At 38.0% G+C, this 20,073-nt stretch overlaps 1 protein-coding gene across 3 annotated transcripts in view; it reads right to left on the bottom strand.

Annotated features, from left to right (window-relative positions):
• The window catches only part of FHOD3 (formin homology 2 domain containing 3), a 726,388-nt gene that overhangs the window by 558,728 nt on the left and 147,587 nt on the right, over positions 1-20,073 (bottom strand). For all 3 annotated transcript variants that reach the window (XM_036756241.1, XM_036756258.1, XM_036756249.1), the window contains exon 3: positions 14,823-14,887. In XM_036756241.1, coding sequence (XP_036612136.1) covers positions 14,823-14,887 — 65 coding nt within the window. The remainder of the gene's footprint in view (positions 1-14,822; positions 14,888-20,073) is intronic.

Here is a 20,073-nt window from a genome sequence, read left to right as displayed (position 1 = left end):
TCAGGGCAAGCTAATAGCTCCTTCATTGTAAAGAGATTAAGTACTAGCTGCTCCCGAGAGGTAATGCCCTGCTCTCTTCCTCACACGAACAGTTTTTCAAAGAAACAAGGAATAGATTAGGCTCTCCCTTATTAAAAAGTCACTAAAATAATATAGCTATGCCTGCAGAGAGATTGTAACAAAGACTAAGACAGATTTGCCCTAGCTAGGATTCCTCAGGACAAAAAGGCCAGTAAAGCCCTCTCCTCCTCCTGCATGGCTTCTAGTTCTTCTGATCTTTTAAAGCTTCTATGAAGACTTCTGGAAAATCGGTACTTCATCTCAGTTTTTTAGTTCCTTCTGAATGCTAAAAGCCGTATTTTCATCTATTGTGCATGTCCACTTCTGACTGCAACATAAGCTACAGCTGGCAGTAAAGTCTGCCCACCTTTGAATCAATTTCCTAGGCTTCTAAAGCCCAGTGCCTGCATCCTTGAAGCTAAGTTCAAATGACAGAGAAATCATTGTGACCCCTCACTGCAAACCTAGATTTCCCCTGAGAACCACAGTCCATGAAAACCTCTGCAGCAGAGGCAGCTCTCTTGCTCAATCTGGCTACACTTGACAATGCTATGAGGAGAGTCTACATGCTCCTTGCTCCCCTATGACACTTCTTCCCTTATTGTTCAACAGTCTCTCTTCTATTGAAGATTAATGCTTTCCCTTTATCCATTTTTTTTTGTAATTTGCTCACCTCCAATACTCTATTTCACCTTCCTCAGTGATTTTAGTTCCTGGCTCATACTTTTCTACATCACATACTGCCAACATGGTGGAAGCTTCAATATATGTGGGATTGACATAGCACCCTCACTTCACATTCTTTTTGTCTTTCTAACCTCAAGCTCCATCTCCACTCCACTTTAATGAATCCTACGCAAGCCATACCTTAAATATCAACAACCAGAGCTAAATACACCATTAGTACCACCACCACCACCACCACCGCCATCATCACAGCTAGCACTTATATGCTGCTTTAAGGCAAATATCTCATTTTATCCTCATGAGAACCCTGGGAGGCAAGTGGTATCATATCCCCATTTTACAGATGAAAGAAACTGAGGCATAGAATAAGTAATTTGCCCAGACTCACAAAGCTAGTAAGCATGTGAGGCCAGAATTGAACTCGAGTCTTTCAGACTTCAAGTCCAATGCACTATCCACTGCACCACCCAGCTACCACCTTCAAGCACTTGAATTCTGAAATTCCACTTTCTAACCACAACTATCTGTCCTTCTGGCTCTTTTGTTCTCTCATTTCTACATACAGCTGCTGTATTAGTCTTCTTGATCCACCCATTTGATCAGGCCACTCCATTAGTCAGAAACTCACAATGGATGAAGTATGCTTGTCATTTAGGCTCTGCTATTTAGTTGAATGGTCAACCTATAGATACATGTATACGTGACTTTACACATATATGTGTGTGCATAGATACGTATATATTGTGTATGTATGTATTATATGTGTATATGTATATATATGTATAAGTATACAGGTCCTTCTTAGATACAACAAAGGGACAATAAGTTAGGCTCAAAATTGGACAAAAGAAAGAGTGGACTATATTGACTTTGAAAAACTGAAAAGCTCTTTTAATGACCCTAGATTTTGCACTAAAAAAAGGCTCATCTTTTTGGTACCAGTATTCTAACAGTGGTGTTGTATGGCAGTGAGTCATGGAACACTGCATTCTCTGAAGAACTGGAATTGGGGATCATTCAAAGGGCATGAGTATCACTCAAAGGGTAACAGAGAGACATCTGGTGAACAGGAGCAGACTGCAACACATCACAAATAAGGAATTGCAAAGGAAAACTAAAGGAAGGGATAGACAGTCTATTTTTTTTGGTCCAGTCCTGTGATTTGATCAATGTAGCATGATCCCTTGTGGGGTAATTCCCTATGCTGATGCATGCCAGCAAGCACTCTGAAACTGATAGTCGCAGAAAAGTCCCTGGGCACTGAGAAGTCCAGCGACTTGCCCAGGGTAGGGGAACCTGCAGTCTTGAGGCCACACGTAGCCCTCTAGGTCCTCTGAAAAAGTAAAAAAGCCACACTTGAGGATCTAGAGGACCACATGTGGCCTCGAGGCCACAGGTTCCCCACCCTGGATTTGTCTGTAGTCACAGAGCCAGCAGCTGTCAGAAACAGAACTTGAGTCTAATTCTTCCTGACTCTCAGGTCAGCCTTTTAGTTATTAAGCCATTCTGGATGATAGCTGACATTTACATAATATTTTAAATATGGATGTAATTTGATTTCACAATTATCCTGGGAGGGAGGTATCATACACAGGTATTTTTGTGTGTCACTATTTGTCCATATGAGTCTAACCAATTCAAATGGATTTTTTCCAATATGTGGGATTATAGTAAAACAAAGCAAAACCCCTTTATTAACCTAACCAGTCCTATGTACTAGCAGGCTTTCAAACTAGAAACCTACATAGAAGCAAGGCACTCAGTTTACCAAACAATCAAGAATGGAGATTATTCCCCCACTAACATTATTGAACAACACTGCATTTATATAGGCTACACTCTTTCCCTCATCCCCCATACGCCTGATTCAAAATAGCAAGCACATAATATGTCTTTTTAGTTACATATCTCCACATGTTCCACCATCAGATTCCCTTAACCTTACGGTCTTGCGTTCAATTACAGAAAGTAATTTTACTTTACTGAGCCAGTCTCTGTGATAGCCCCCTCTCTACCCCAAGCCTACCTCAGAGAAGAAGGTGGGAGCAGGGAAAGGGAAGAGGCTTAGTAGAGGGGAATAGGTAGTATCCCACTCAGATAAGAGAAAGCAAAGAAGTAAAGAGAAGTAATGATGAGTATAGCTGCCTACAGAAAACATTGTACTAGCTTTCAGATACAACACAGTCTACTTTCCCAAGAGAGAAAAAAAGATTAGCTAGCATTCCTTCTTTGTCTCTTCATTTTTTTTCTTTCCTTCCAATTTATATCCCTTCTTCCCATAGGTACTTATAATGTATCTACTATGTGCAATGGACTGTGCTGACATTGTAGATACTTCCAAGGTCAGTATCCAATCACAAACTTCTATTTACAAAGAAGCTGGCCTCTCAGTTCCAAATCTTCCTCATTATTTTTGGGCAGCTTGGATCTTGGTCCTTTAAGAGGGTAATGATTTCAATAGGCAATCCCCAGGAAGGTACATCTCTACAAATGCCTGAAATCAGAATAAGACTATAGGTTTTAAGTTAGGACTGAAGGCATAAAAGAAAGCCAAGATGAGATATGCAGGGAATCTGGACTAAAGAAAGGGAAATGTAAAACCATTAGTAAAAGCAGGCAGTTTCTTTATTAAAATGGAATCAGTTGGTTTTATTTTTACGCTAACTTATTGTCCTAAGGCAGTTTGTGAACCATACCAAAACTTAGCCAAAACATTTGTGCTTTGAAGCCCAGTTAAAGTTTACTTAAATATGGGTAAAAATTTTCAAGTGTGATTTTATTTAAATGTTTCTGGCAGCCCTCCTCTGGTATTTTATCCCAGAAGGGTTGCATCAGATCTTCCCACTCACATCTTGAAAAGAGAAGAAGGCTAAAAAGATGCTTCAAAGAGAATGCTGGTATCTAGAGTTCTAATTCTGGCTCTGCTGCATGACCTTAGGCAAAACAATCCCTGAACTAGGTTCTTAGTTTCTTCATCTATAAAGTGATACTAATAAAGCCACAGGGCAATTGTGAGGGCCATACTATCCAATGCATGTGACACTGTTTTGAAAGCTAAACTATGTTATATAAGTACAAGGTGTTAATACTGATGTTTCACTAACATCTCACTATTGATGAGAAAGTTGAATATTAACTGCTAAAATGGAAAAAAGAATAAAATAATCTGAAATCTAGGTCTTGGGAGGGGGGGAACAGTCTTAAAACAACACTGAAACCTTACATCTGCATGGGTTGTTACTGTTTCAAAGCACTTTCAAATATATTATCTTATTTGAGAGCAATGTTATTAACTTCACCTAAACTGAACTCATAAAGCAATATGAAGTAGTGGATAGAGGGCTGGCCTCAGCATCAGGAAGACATGAGTTCAAATCTTACCTGCGACATATATTGGCCCTGTGACCCCAGGCAAATCATTTAATTTCTCAGTGACCCTCTAAGCTGCAGAACAACTACTGACCTGCGTCATAAGAGGAAGCTTCTTCACCTGGAGTTCTTTATGCCAATGAAATGATGTGTGTAGCAAAAAAAAAAAAAGCCCAAGTGAATCTAAACCAGAACAAGAGACAATCAATAAGCAAATACTTATTAATATACTAAGGGCCTACCATGGTACTAGCACCAATAAAAATATAATAAGAGCTGACATTTTCAATAAGCTTTAAGGTTTACAAAGCCATATTTTATATACATTATCTCTTTTAAGCTTCACAATACCCCTGAGAGGGCAATGTCACAGGTATCATTATCCTTATTTTACAAAAGAGGAAACTGAGGCTGGAAGAGGTTAAGTCAATTGCCCATAGTCATAAGAAAGGCAGGACTGGGCTCGAGAGGTAGCTGATGGCACACAGAGAGAGCACTAGGCCTGGAGTCGGGAAGATCTGAGCTAAAATCTAGCCTCGGACGTTTACTAGCTCTGTGTGACCTACACAAGGTACGTAGCCTCTGTTTGCCTCAGTTTCCTTAAATGTAAAACAGAGATAACAATAACACCTACTTCTCAAGGTTATTGTGAGGATCAAATGAAAAAATATTTATAGAAAGCTCTTAGCACAATGCCTGGCAATATAAATGGTCATTCCCTTTGCCTATTCACAGGACCCTAAAAATCAAGTTATAGGAATCTAATAAATTACAATTCAATCAACGTGACCTTTCTAGCTAATTACGATCAAAATATTTTCACTTTTCTCCCCAATTATACTGAAAAGTTACTTAACAAATGATGTTGAATTGTCCCTTGTTACTTTGTTGCTATCAATAAGCTATATAAAAGTCTGAAACCACAGAACTTTTGACAAATCCTCAAGGCACCTTTTTTTTTGTTTAAATTAAATCTGAATTAGTTGCACATTTTGTTGAACTGCTAAAGTTGTCCACATGTTTTTTTTTTCTTTCAAGTTGAAAATGTTTTCTATTAGATATTTCTAACACAATAGAAATCTGTAAAATGCTCATCAAAGAACGCAGACAACTGCTTTTCTCCAAGTCCTTCATTTGGAGCCATAAATCACATTTACAAAAACCTAATCCTTAAAGAACTTGTATGAACCAGAGGGGAGGGAGGGAAGCAGATTATAAGATTTCCTGTATTCTTGTTTTTCCTCCATTCCTAATAAAGAGACTAAGGATATTTGTTTTCTATTATATTTTTTGATTATGTCCTGACAAACAAAATTTCTAAAATGAAAACCTACAGGAGATTATTCCTAGAAGTTACCAGAATTCTTGTAAACCAGCAATATACATTGTTCCACTAGGTAGACCAGACAGCCACACCAGGGAAAGATAATTTGGGAGAAACTCCATCCAGTCCATACCAACTCCTCTTTAAGAAATGTGGTTTATATTAGCAGAGTTTTATTTTCTTGGCATAACTAAAGTTTCCTTGTAAATATCTTTAATGAATTAACTTTTTCAATGGATAGCAACTCTGTGATTCTATTAGCCAAAGTATGATTCAAATATATCCTACAATCCCAGCTATGGGGAACAAACTCACAGTCCCTATGACGGTCACTGAATCATCATCAAATGTGCTGCTGTATTTCAGATGCATTATTAAGCAATAATGATACATACTTTAGGACACTGCAAAGTAAATACATGTAGTGAATTGGTCAAGAAATACCCTAATTTCATTATTCAACAATCACTGTGAAGTTACTTTATAGATATTAGGAAATAAAGCCATGAAGTAGTAACCACAGGTATTCAAGCAAATGGATGATATAGGGAATATTGTAGATCACCTCCAGGGTACCTCTAACCTTGAGGTTCTATTCTAGACTATATGAAGATAAGAAGAAAGAAAGAAAGAAAGAAAGAAAGAAAGAAAGAAAGAAAGAAAGAAAGAAAGAAAGAAAGAAAGAAAGAAAGAAAGAAAGAAAGAAAGAAAGAGGAAGGAAGGAAGGAAGGAAGGAAGGAAGGAAGGAAGGAAGGAAGGAAGGAAGGAAGGAAGATAGAAAGAAAGATAGAAAGAAAGAAAGAAAGAAAGAAAGAAAGAAAGAAAGAAAGAAAGGAAGGAAGGAAGACTGAGAGAGAGGAACGAGAGACAGAGACAGAAAGACAGAGAAAGGAGGAGGAGAAGGGAAGAGAGGAAGAGGAGGGAGAAGAAGAGAGAGATGGGAGGAAGAAAGGAGGAGGAGGAGGAAAAAGAGAGGGAGGAGGAGGAAGAGGAAAGAGATAGGAGGAAGAGGAAGAGGAGAGGGTGAAAGTGAAAGGGAGAGAAGGAGAGGAGAGGAGAAGAGAGGGGAGAGAGAGGGAGGGAGGGAAAGAGAGAAAGAGGGAGGGAGGGAGGGAAAGAGAGAGAGAGAGAGAGAGAGAGAGAGAGAGAGAGAGAGAGAGAGAGAGAAGAGAGCTCTTTGAAAATAGGGATCGTTTCATTCACTGTATTTGTATCCCCAGCACAGTGCGTGACACAGTGCTGACACATTAACAAATTCTTGTTTATTGGTAGATACACACACACACACACACACACACACACACATACACACACACACACACATTTATAAAACCTGTAATTACATTGGTGTAGGGAGGTCCTCATTAGAAACTTCCTCTACCAATGCAGGTAGATACCTTTTCTGTAATTTATAGTCTTAGAGAACTAACTGGAAAAATTAAGAGGTTAAGTGACTTGATCAGGGCCATATACCCAGTATGTGAAAGAGACAGGACTTGAACCCATCTTCCAGACCCCAAGGCCAGGTCTCTATCCACTATGTCACTGTGATTTTTAAAGAGCATTTTAAATATAATAGGATATCAGAGCTGGAAGGTACTTCAGAGGTAATCAAGACCAACCAATACCTTCACATATGTCACCTAAGTCTTCTTTTACAGGTTAAACATCCCCAGTTCCTTCAACTGATTTTTGTTTGGCATTGTCTCCAGTTCCCTCACCCTCCTACCTTCCTCTGGATGTATTCTGGATAGTCAATATCCTTTCTACAATGTGGCACCCAGAACTGAACTCAGTCCTCCAGATGTGGTATGATTAAGGGAATATCTCATTCTTTTTTCTTTCTTTTGCTATGGATTTGTTTTTGTTTTTTTTTTTGTTTTTGAGACTAGATCTCTATCTCCCTTTTTTGTTGTTGTTGACTAGGTAAAAGAAGCCATTCTTTGCCTCATTTCTTACCTAGCCCTAATCACTCTTGCCTCAGTCAAACTGAGTCCTGGGAAAGATCTTAGCTTAAAAAGGCCAAGGTCACCCACTACATCCAGGGCCATCTCCAGTCGTTCCAATCCATATCTTGCCACTGGACCCAGATGGCTCTGGAGGAGAAAGTGACTTTGCACAGCCCTTACTTTCCAATTCACTTGCAAGCCAAGGTATTACCTTCTTGATGTCATGGTCCTCTTCAAGAATGAAGAACAAACAACAACTCTAAATCACTCAGGCTGGAAGAGCAGAAGCCATCCACAGTCCCAATCCCAGTACTGATTGGCATGGAGGCCTTGATTTGCACTGGATCAGGTCTTTCCTCCTTAGCCAGCCTGGTGGCCCTCCACTCCAGGGGCCTCAGCATATTGGTTCCAGACTCAGTAAGGACATCCAAATGGCTTTTAACCCTATGGCAGCTCAAAACTCCTAAACTTGAGAAATTCATAAGCCTCAGCCTCCCTAGTATAAAAGGCTGCTGGTATGCTCTACCAAGCCCAGTAGCACTATTTGCTTCCTACTAACACAATCAGGTTCTTTTTAACTGCAATGTCACATAGTTGACTCATGTTTAGTCATTTGGCCATAACTCTTCATCATATACTTTTTCAGTTGAGTTTTTAATGTAAATCTGGTACTTTAAATCAATCACTATTAAATTTCAAGCTCCAATTGGATAAATTGCATCCTATTAGATCCAACCTATCATTCTCACTTGAACTAAAATTCAAGGTTCTGTCCAGTGCATTTACTATCGCTTCAATCTCTGTGTCACTTTCACATATGAAAAACATGCTAATGATACTTTAATCCAAATTACTAATAGAAGTGTTAAATGAGACAAAGCCATGGAAAGATCTTTGGGAAACTCAATTAGAAACTTCTCCTTAATTAACATCAATTCATCGATCATTACTCTTGAGATTCAGTCATTTAATCAGTTTCAAACCTACCTAAAAGTTCTATCATTTGGCCCACATCTCTCCATTTTGACCCCAGGGATACTATGAACGACTGTACCAAATGCTTTGCTAAAGTCCATATATTCTGCTTGTGGCCCTCTTCTTGCCTACCAGTCTAAATAACCTTTTTACTCACCCTTAAAAAGTAAAAGGAAATGAAGCCACTGTAGCATGGCCTTTTCTTTATTTTTCATCACTATCTATGTATGTTTCTATGTATCTATCTATGAATGTTTCTGTGTATCTATCCATGTATGTTTCTATGTATGTATCTATCTATCTAGGTATCTAAGTGTCTATCTATGTATCTATCTATGTATCTGTATTTTATGATGACTTAATGATCTTCATTTCCCCTGTCCTGCTTGATTCTAGAAGAGAGAAATAAGAACAGTGAGTAGAAGTTATAAAGATGAAAATTCAGGCTTGAAGAAGTAAAAACTCCCCAACAGTTGGACCTCTTCCAAAGTGGAATGGGCCACAAAGTGGACATTCCTTCCTCACTAGAGGCCTTCACGCTGCATGACCACAATCGGGTATATTGTATAAGGGATTCTTGTTCACAGGGATGGCCTGTCAGTACCCTTCTAGCTCTGAGATTCTTTACTTCTGTGACATCTAGGGTCCAATAGTCTCCTAGCTATAGCATATTTGAAGTCTAGTAACTTGGCTCTTCTGCCAAAACTGTATGCAATAGCCTCAGGGTAATGGTGAACTGTGGAGACCCAGCTCTTTGAAGGAAGACTTCAAACTTTGAAGTAATTGGTGATAGGCTAGGGAGATTTCCAATGTATCACCAGACCCTATCTTCAAAGGCTGGAAAGCAACTGGGTGGGGGGGAGGGGCGTAGTTTTGAAAGCTTGGTTCACTTTACAAAGGAGAAAAGGAACAGACCCCCACCTCCTTCCTCCTTGCCAACCCTACAAACCTTTCCCATGACACAACAATCTCCAGGAAGTGAAGGGTTGTCCAGTGGTTGGGAGGAGAGGAAATGGGGGGGGGGTGCACCTAATGAGAACACCTAATTTACATCTTCTTAACAACCTTTTTATGTACCTAAGAGCAGCTAATCTGTAATTTTAATGAGAGTATCAAGCTCGTTATTACAAACTAGTATATACAGGAAGATCAGATAGAGATGTCTATTGTTCTTTTAGGCACAAAGAAAAGCCAAAAGGTAATGGGGTAATAATAATTTAGATTTATTTAACCTTCTAGTGTTTTACTTCCTCCCAACAACCCTGTGAGGTAAATAACACATGCATTATGTGTTATTCACATTTTATAGACAAAAAAATACTAAGGGTAAGAAGGAAAATTTAAGTAAATTACCCAAGGTGACCGTGATATTAAGCACTGAAACTGAATTTTGAACTTGGGTGTTATGAATACAAGATCAGAGCTCTTCCACAGCATTCTGTTGCCTCTGAGCAGCCTACTTTTCACCTGGGCCTCATCCAAACTGTCCAACCCCTGAAGTGACTTCACCTAGGTCCTGCAACACCTCAAAGATGAAGAACATCCCTAAACTCATTTCCCTTAACTGGGAACAGAAAGTTACTCACTTTCTTGACAAACAAGCCAACCTATGGCCAACTACTTTTCTCTAAACTAATCTGTAACATAGATTCCCCTGGGATAATATCTATTTTCATGACAGCGGCATTTGCTTACTTAGGGATATATTATCCATTAAACTACCCTTCCCTTTGTTATGCAAGATGTTAGGCCCATCCCTGAAAAGTATCCCCTAGGTCTCTAGAGAACAGACATTTATTTTTATAAATGATTTTTTACAAACCTAAAACTTGCTTTCTAACAACTCACATTTCATAGCCCTTTATAAAAATAACACCTTTTCAGTCACCATATCCATTAGAATCATTTTTCCATTCTCATTCATTTTTCTTTTGTGTTCATTCTACTCTGTCTCTGACTTTTCCCTCAGTATGTTGCATAGAGGTCTTCCCATATTTTTTTATATTCCTCTTACTTGTCAAATTTAATTGTATAGCAATATTCCTTTATGTCAAAGCACTATAATTTAATTAAGTATTTTGTTAACTACCAATTTAGCAATACTGTTAGACATTTAGGTGACTTCCAGGTTGTTATTATTTTGCAATTACAAAGCATGTTGTTACAAAAATCTTTTAACAGATAACTTGTTTTATTGTGTTTTATAACACTTTTGGGGAACTGTCTAACTGAAATTATTGGAATTATTGAAATTATTGGAAAAGATGATTATCTTTTAAACTTTTACTAGGTACTGCAAGATTGTTCTCCAAAAAAAAAAAAATCATTGCATCAGAAAATGAGTGTACTTAATTCTCCATAACCCTGCCAATAATGAGTTTCATTGCTTTTAATTATTTTTGCCAATTTGGTAAATATAAGATGTCACCTCATAGGTATTTAAATTTACATATCCCTGATCATAGGTGAAGCATTTCAAGTGATTGTTAAAAATTTGTGTTTCTTCTTTTGAAAACTATCTATATCATTAGGCCATAAATACTTGACAATTTTCCCTCTATAAATTTTTAATGGTGCCCTATATATTCTAGATGTCAAGTTTTTGTCTAATATATGCCATAAACACTTCCCCAATTTTTTTCCTTTAATTATATTTTTGCATGGAGACATTTTTCTTCATGTTATAGAACACATTCATCTTGTCTTTAATAATTCCTTCTCTTATTGAAAACGAAAAGAATCATCTCCCCTCCACAACTGAGGTAATTCTACTTCAATTCATCTTTTTATGTTTAAGTCTATGATGTATTTTTAATAGCACCCTTAAGTATGTTACTATTATGAATATGCCTAATACCTATCAGTCTACCACCATACAGGTATCTTTCTTGCCCTTTGGATCATGTTTAATTTTTATTATTAACATAGTCTGGAGTACATTTAGCCTAACTTAATCTTTTCTTAATGACTCATGCATCATTTATGATTAATTTTGCAATATGCATTAGATGCTGATGGTTTTGAACACTGGAAAGACTAAGTATTGACCTCAGGATACATGCCGAAACTTGTTTCCTTAAACAAATTATTATTATCTACTTGAATCTTTGTTATTTCCATCTTTCTCACAAAATCAGAGTACAGAATGTGCAGCTGCATGACCTGGGCAGTGTAACATGGCCTTTGTTCAAAATTAATTTTCGAATCAAAGTCTGAAGTCTAGCCTTTTCCTAAGTCATCTTCTCGCTGTCGATGACAGCATTCTTGTCACTACCTCTAAGAGTTCCCATCGACTTGAGCAGCATTAAAATATCTTCTTAATGCAACCCCAATGACTGCTTCATCCTCCTGCTCAGCTCCAAACTTCTCCTTTGTTCCTTGGCTTTGGCTGCACAAGGTAATATGATAGTGTGACCTTTTAGAATAATGTTGATGAAAACCATTTAGGCCAGATTATGGGGTTTTTTTTCCACTACCACTTTCTTCTGCTATTTGTTTGCTTCTTGGTCCCCCACAGTTCCAGACACTTGGAAGTGGGAGTATGAATGCCAGACAACGGACCTTTTTGTTCTATTTATTTCATTGATGGAAGGGACTGGTTTGCTTGATTTGATTAAATTCAACAAAATTTATTAGGCACCTGTGTGCAAGACATAGTACACTGGATACAAGGACCAAATCCAAACAATTCATGCTCTCAAGGAGATAACATTCTACTTGGAGAAGAACATGTACACATACAAATACAAAGAATTTAAAGAGGGAAAGAAAGTTAACAAGTGGGGGGAGAGGTTCTGATTAGGAAAGGCTTCATGTAGGAGGTGTCTTGAACTGTACTTTGAAAGAAACCAGGGATTCTATAAGAATTCCAAAGGACAGGGATCACTTGGGCAAAGATGACAGATGAAATGTCATGGGAAAGGAACAGCCAGCAGGCCAGTTTGAATGGAATGAAGAATGTGAGAAGAGGGGAAATATGAAATAAGAATAGATATACAGGTGGGAGCTAGACTGTAGAGAGTTTTAAAAGCCAGGCTGAAGATTTTTATATTTTGTTCTAGAAGCAATAGGGAACTAATGAAGATTTTTTTGAGAAAGGGAGAAACAACTCCAGATCACTGTTTTAGGCTACTGTGTGAAGGATGGATTAGAAAGGACACCAAACTGGAAGCAGATGCTAATCAGGAGGTTATTATAATAGTCTATAGGCTCAGTGCATACAGTGTCGGACCTGAGGTCTGGAGGACTCATCTTCCTGAGTTCAAATCTGGCCTCAGACATGTACTAGCTGTGTGACCCTGACCAAGTCATTTAACCCTGTTTGCCTCAGTTTCCTCATCTGTAAAATGAGCTGGTGAAGGAAATGGCAAACCATTCCAGTATCTTTGCCAAGAAAATCCCAAATGGAGTCACAAAGAGTCAGCCACAACCAAAAACAACTGAATGACAACCAAAGATTTTTTTATTTTTTAATTTTTTAAAATTTTTTTCTTATTTTTAGTTTACTGCACTCAGTTCCACAAGTTTTTGAGCTCCAGATCTTCTCCCCTTCCCTCTCCTCCCAACCAAAGATTTTATAACAAATCTACAATGCCCAATGAAACCAACCACTTTCTTCTTTTAAAAATAATTTCATTTGACATTTAATAATCCCAATAAACACAAAATAAAAACAAAAACAAAAAATACTATATAATTGGGCCAACTTACATATTTTGGAAAAAAACTATATACTTTAACAACATAATAACAACAACTTATTTATTCTGTATTCCTTTTGGATAGCTTTCCTATCTGTGTAAATACAAAGTGAATAAAGACTACTGTTTTGTTAGAAATTTTCAGCTTTACTGCACAACCTATGGACCAAATTTAAAATGAAGTGAACATCCTCTAAGCCTAACTCATTCTTCAGCCCACCCCTTTTACATTCCCAACTTCTCCACCACCACCACCCCCACATGCAACTAAGGCAACGATAGATAGACCAGTGCAACACCCCAAAGAGGTAAGAACTAGAAGGTGACTAAGAAACGCTCTGGAATAATATGCAGTATATCCTTTTACCTCTGTCCTCCCTACAAGAGGAACCTTTATTCACAACTGAAGTGCTTGTTAAACATCCAGCTCCTAGAAGCCATCAGGCTACTAACTGTATGACTAACATGCTCTCTGACATAGCCCTAACTGAACCAGCCACTACAACTAAAGGTTAGAAGAAAATCCTTCATGTATCTAAACATAGCAAAAGTACAGAGCTGGTATAAAGAGCCAGACTCATTCGTCTACTCTGGTATAAATTTAAATACAAAACACTAAACTGGAAGAACATGGAGAATTCCAAGATATAAGGATGCTCCCTCCAAATCCTCATTCAAGCAGTTTGTGAGTCTATTCCTGATTTAACAAGAGCTGCTTCTACTTACAACGCATAAAAGCAACATCATTCAGGAAAAATACCCTGTAGGTACCACGTGAACTGGAATTGCTACCATTTTCTTCTCTTACCTTTAAAATACCATAATATGATCTCTAAAACCAGGGATAAACATCATTGATTAATAGGTGATCCAAGGCTACATCTGCACAACATCGCTGTTTCTAAAAGCATAATAAGTTTTACCCTAACTGCCTACTTGCTAGACAAACATACAACAATGAATGAATAGTCCCGCTCACATACATGGTGGCCTGGGTGATTCATGCTGCTTAAATCACTGAGTAAGTAAATGGTCAGGCTTTTTATAAGCTATGAATGAATTCATCTTGTTGAAAGCTCTCTCGTAGACACTCCCATCTGCCTTCCTGTCACAGTATTCACTTTGTACTTGAGAATCCCCATTCGCTACAACTCACGAGTTAGGATCCACAACTATCTTTGCTGCTATTGATCTTGCATAGAAGGATGAACTTCTATCTTCTTTGAAAGCACTTAGAAAGGCCACTTAGAAAAAAATGCAGAAAGATCATGGGGCTTAGTGTCCCATAAAGGACACATTTTGTACCCAGACAGCAATGCATAATGGCACTCTTTGCTCACTGTGGCTCTGCGACTTGAAGAAGAAGCCCTTTCCCTCCCTTACAGTTGAGGTCATAGATCCTTGGATCCATGGGTCAACTCCACCAGTGAAGCATATGCCAACATAAGAGAGTATCTGTCTTACTCTGCTTCCAAAAAGCAGCTTCAGTAACTTAGCTGTCTCTTTTAACCTAAGCTACATTAGCTGAGTGGATAGAGAAGATAGTGTAGCCAAAGTGGACCTTTGACATCCTCCCTGTAAGTCTGTAACAACGAAAGACAAAAGTTACAACTAGCTTAGTGAAAATGGGCACATAGAAATGACAAAAACGGTTTAATGTCACTTTCAAAAATGCTGGTTTCCAACAACACATTTCAACAGCCACCATGGAGACAAATTCCCCTTCCTTTGCAAAAGAACATGAAGTTTGCTACTTACCAATGCAGGCATGGACTCTCACTGACAGCTGGGTCCTTAAGATTATACTATGCTTCTTACCCCTCCTAAAGAAAGTGAAAACACACTATGAGCATCAGAGAAAAACTGAGAGAGTATGTTCCTGGCAATGCACAGGAACTCACAAACACAAAACTAGTTCTTTCATTAATAACAATAGCCAACATTAGTATAGCGCTTACTGTGTGTCAGGCACTGTGTAAGGGCTTTACAATTATTATTTCATTTGATCCTCACAATAACCCTAGGAGGTAGGTACTGTTATTATCCCCATTTTACAGATGAGGAAACTGAGGCAAACAGAAGTTGATTTGCCCAGGATCCCACAGTTAAGTGTCTGAACTCAGGTCTTCCTGACTCCAGGTCCAGCACTTTAAACACTGTACCACTGAGGTGCATTAAGAATGCTACATCTAGGGGCAGCTAGGTGGCGAAGTGAGTAGAGCCCAGGCCCTGGAGTCAGGAGGACCTAAGTTCAAATCCAGCCTCTGACACTTGACACACTTACTAGATGTGTGACCTTGGGCAAGTCACTTAACCCCAATCGCCCTACCTTCCCCCCTCAAAAAAAAGAATACTGCATCTCACAGGAGCTCAGATTCAGTGCACGCTTTAAAAATGATAATAATATGTCTGATAGCTATCTACTAATTTTAAGCAGTAAGTGGTTTCAGTGATCTTTTTAATTTTTTTCTCCTTTAAAATGATCAAATCCTGAGAATTCAAGAAAACTTTAAACCTAATATTCTTTCCCAATTTCTTTGTTTTTAAAAGAATTCAAGATAGTTGAAAGATGAATTGTATCAAGATATCAAGATAATGTTTCATGAGTGGTATATGGAAAGAAATATTTAATCTAAATTGGCATTTATATCTGATTGCCAAACTCTGAAAAATTATTTAATCCTCAAGGCTTGCATGAACTCATTGGTTTACTATTTGGGGAAATTTTAAAATTCTGTTTCCAAAATGTAAAATCCCTGAATTGTTCTGAAACAAATCATATTTACAACTATTTTTACATTTCTAGAAAATAAAATTTAAGGGAAAATGCATGTCAGTGCAATTAGAAAATAATGGTTTTACTTCAATCTCTTCCGGAATCAATACAGGAAAATGCAGGTTGCACAAAGAAAAACTTTGAGACCCAAAGTAAGAAGAACCAAGTAAGAAGAATCCACTTTGTATCATTGGTCACTTCTTGCTTCATTTCTAATCGAGAATAAACAAAGAAAGTCTGAGTCTCTTCTCATGCTGAGCTTCCTGCCACTCCTCCCCAGGGTGTCTCTTGTCACTTTGTTCTTGAAAAGCACAGAGCTTTCGTTTACTTCATGGAGCCAAGAGCAAGCCACAAAACAGAAGAGAGTAAGGTGACCAAACATGTTCCTGGATACCAGAAGACACCTAGAAAGAAAGTCCTGACTTTGGGTGTTAATTTTTAGTAGAAGTAGCCCAATTTCATGACAGGAAGTTTACCACTCCTTTCCTAAAAAGAACTTCTTAGAAAAAGAAGCAAGGTGTTAAAGATAAAGGACCATGAAACCAGCTGGGAAACAGACTTTTGCTCTGTGGCACACAGCACATACAAATTTACCTTTCAAGTTCAAGATCATCTCCTTAATGGTACCTATCTTAAAAGATGAGCCCTCCCCACACGCACTCCACTGGCTGCTCTGGCCATACCATAGTATCAGCCCAAAGATATCAAGGAATCTTCCTATGATTCCCACTTACACCAAACAAAGTCTGATATTATTCACCCTAAAAGTAAGGCAGGGCAAGTTGCCTCTCTACAGAGTTCACTGTTAACTTATGGGGAAAGTTACATGCCATTTTTCTGTGATCAGACAAATATGGATAGAGCTCCCAGGCTTTCAAGTGACTTTTTTTTTTTGGTGTAGACATGTGATTTCATTGATACAGAAAGCTCCAAGTAAGGAAATTCCCTATACAAATGCAAATTAGCAACCGTTGTTCTGCAGTTTTTAATCTTAGAGAGTGACCTGGAGCACTGAGAGGTCACACAGCCAGTTTATTTCAGAAATGGGACTTGAACCCAGGACACTGTAACTCCAGGTTGACTCTCCAAGTACGACTCCTCAGGTGAATAACTGAAAATAATTTGCTTTCTCTTTTCTGTAGACAATAAAATAATTTTCTTATTGCATTAGATTCAACAGTTGGTTATCAAGTACTTACACTATACATAAAATACTGTATTAGGTGCTAGAAATATAAAAATGAACAATGACATAGACCTGGCCATCAAGGAGCTCATGATATGAGATGAACCACATACACAAGTAACTATAGCAAAGGTTAGAAAAGTATCAAGTGCATGGGAGAAATCAAACAGAGTAGCTTGAGAGATTTAAGAGGGGAAGAAACCATTGATAGCTGGTGGAATCAGAGAAAGTATCATAGAGTAGATGCCACACGGGTCGAGTCTTGAAAGAGGAAGAATGGAATATGGTATGCCCAAAGGTGCAAAAGTATGGAAGGACAAGACAAGACCAGACAAGACTTCAACTCTTGAATATCTCTATGATCTGATCCATGTGGATATTCCCTTCAATGTATACACACCTGTGAGTACTGTCATTCAAAAAATGTATAATCAATAAAGGAAGTATAGCCAGAGTGAGTGATAACAAATGGGCATATTGAGTGCTATCTTTCTGCCCATTAAATGTTAAAAGACCTAGCAAAAAGCTTCCAGCAGGCTGAGTAAATCCTCTCTAAAGAAATTATAGGCAGGCATGGACATACATCACACAAGATTAGAAGGTATGGGTGGGCTGTAATCTGTACTCTTTAAGGGTAATCACCAATCCACTGAGGCATTTATGTTTCATAAAGCACTTTTCTCACAAGATTCCTCTGGGGTAAGTCATTATCATTATTCTCCACTTTACAGAAGGAGAATCAGGCTTAAGAAAGTTAAATTACTCACCCAGGGTGACAGAAATAATAAATAGGTGCCTGGAGTAGAATTTGAACCCAAGGTCTTTGTCTCCACAACCAAAGCCAGCTAAAATTTGCAGTAGAAGGATGCACAACAGCAATATCTTCAGCCAAAATTAGTCTAATGTAGAAGAGTTAACAGAGCCCCTCAGAGGCTGATTTCCCATCAGTATAACAGGGATAAATACTGCTACCTATTTCACTGCACTTTGGAAATCTTCTATCACAATAAAAGTATGAGTTATCATTATTCCTCTATCAACCAATAAAGGAAACAAAGGGGGACCAGGCAGATAGAAAGCAAGCAAGCATAGTATGGCATCAGGGAGATCAAAGAAGAAATGAGTTTCAAGAAATTTTATGCCTAAATTATTATTGGACTCTTCTAATTAGTCTCCCCTTCATTTCCTAACTTCCTGTCCAAATCTATTCCCCTACCACCTAACATCTATTCTATGCACTACTGACAGATTAAACTTCCTAAAATGCTACTGTCAGTGGGTCACTACACAGTTTCAAAATGTTTTATGGCCTTCATTGGATACAGAATAAATTCCACCATAAATTTATGTCATTTAATATTAACAACTTAGACTTCACTGCTGCTGGGGAAATTTATCTTCATGTCTTATCAACTTCCTACTGCATCCCCCACAGAAATTTTTCAAGACTTTTCCACTCACATTAGGCCAGAATTCTACTCCACTTCAGGCCCCTAGCATTTCAGTTTATGATCTTCTCTCCCATTTCCCTAAGAAGACTGGGGCCCTCTTCAGTTATTTCTCTTTAATTCCCCTTTTTCATATTTCAAAACCTCTTGATCTTCCATTTCCTGTTTCATAAAAGTGTCCCTTCTTCCCTATCATGACTAACCCCCTCCATCTTTATCTTTGATTCTATCTTTTCCCACCTCCTGCAAAGCCCAGATCTATCATCCCTTCTTATTCATGCATCTTCAATCTTGCTTTCTACTGGCTACTCCTCTTCCTAAAAAACATGCTCAGATCTCCTAAAAAAAAATAACAAAAATCTTCCCTTGATTCAATAAACCCTCAAACTATGATCTTTTCTCCTCTATTACCTTTCAATTATAAAGAAGCCTAATCTATACTCAATCCCTCAGCATCCTAGTATCCAATCATTCCTCTACCAGTCTGACCTCTATCCCAAAATTCTACTGAAACTACTCACTGAAAGGTCATTATCAAGGGGTGAATTTTCATGTCCAAACTCATCTCCCCACTAAAACCGGTTCCTTCTCCTAACCATTCTATTTCAATTAATGACATCATTCTTTCATTCACCCAGGATGCTACTATCACAATATCTATTTTATCTTTGTATCTTCTTCAAGACCCAGCTTGAGGCCTGGAACATGGTAAATACCCAATAAATGTCTTCTTGAGTGAAAGAATGAAAGAAGGAAGAGATGGTTATCAGGAACAGGAAGGATAAACATGACATTTCCCTTTGCTTCTTTCTCTGATTCTTTGTTCACCCTCCTCCATCTTGATTTGGCTAGTCCAAAAAATAATCACTGAGATAGATATAATTTCCCATACCTGCCATCAAAGAAAAAAATCACACGACCCAGAACTAATTCCATATAGTTACTGTGTCTCCGGAGTCTGATTGCTACATTTCAAGCCCTATTTGCATTAAAATATAAAAAGAGATCTCAAATACATCAGTAACGATTTCAGAGACAGAAAACTCAATTAATTCCTATTTTTCTTCTACTTTTTTTATTAAACTGGAAAGAGTAGAACAATCATGGTTGAAATTACATGGAAGCATAAGATTAGTAAGAAAACATGTAGTTGTTTTAAGGGAGTTCGAGAAATCAAACAAATTATATCCCTGGACACTAAAAGAACTTACAGATGTGATGATCACAAAACTGCTGTCAATAAAATATGAGAAGTCATGAGAATGGGGGATGTGCTGTTGTGGGGATGAACGATGGTAGAGCAGACCTAGAAGTCAGGAAGACCCAGGTTCAAACCTTGCCCTAAATATTAGTTGTATGAATTTGGGTAACTTCTTAGCCTTTCCATGCTTCAGTTTCCTCATTTATAAAGTGAGTGGCTTGTATTTGATGGTTTATAAGGTCCCTTCAAGCTCTAAATCTACAATCCTATGAATAAATGTCCTGATTTTAAAAAAGAAAAGAAAAAATGAGGATTCTCGAAACTACAAAATGATTAGCATGATATAAAGTCCCAGCGAAATTCTAAAATAGATTCTTAAATAAATAGTTTGTAAGCAC

Source organism: Trichosurus vulpecula, chromosome 1 (genome assembly GCF_011100635.1).
Source record: "Trichosurus vulpecula isolate mTriVul1 chromosome 1, mTriVul1.pri, whole genome shotgun sequence".
NCBI classification, from domain to species: domain Eukaryota; kingdom Metazoa; phylum Chordata; class Mammalia; order Diprotodontia; family Phalangeridae; genus Trichosurus; species Trichosurus vulpecula.
Note: the sequence above shows the minus strand (reverse complement) of the source record. Positions and strands in the feature narration are given on the sequence as shown.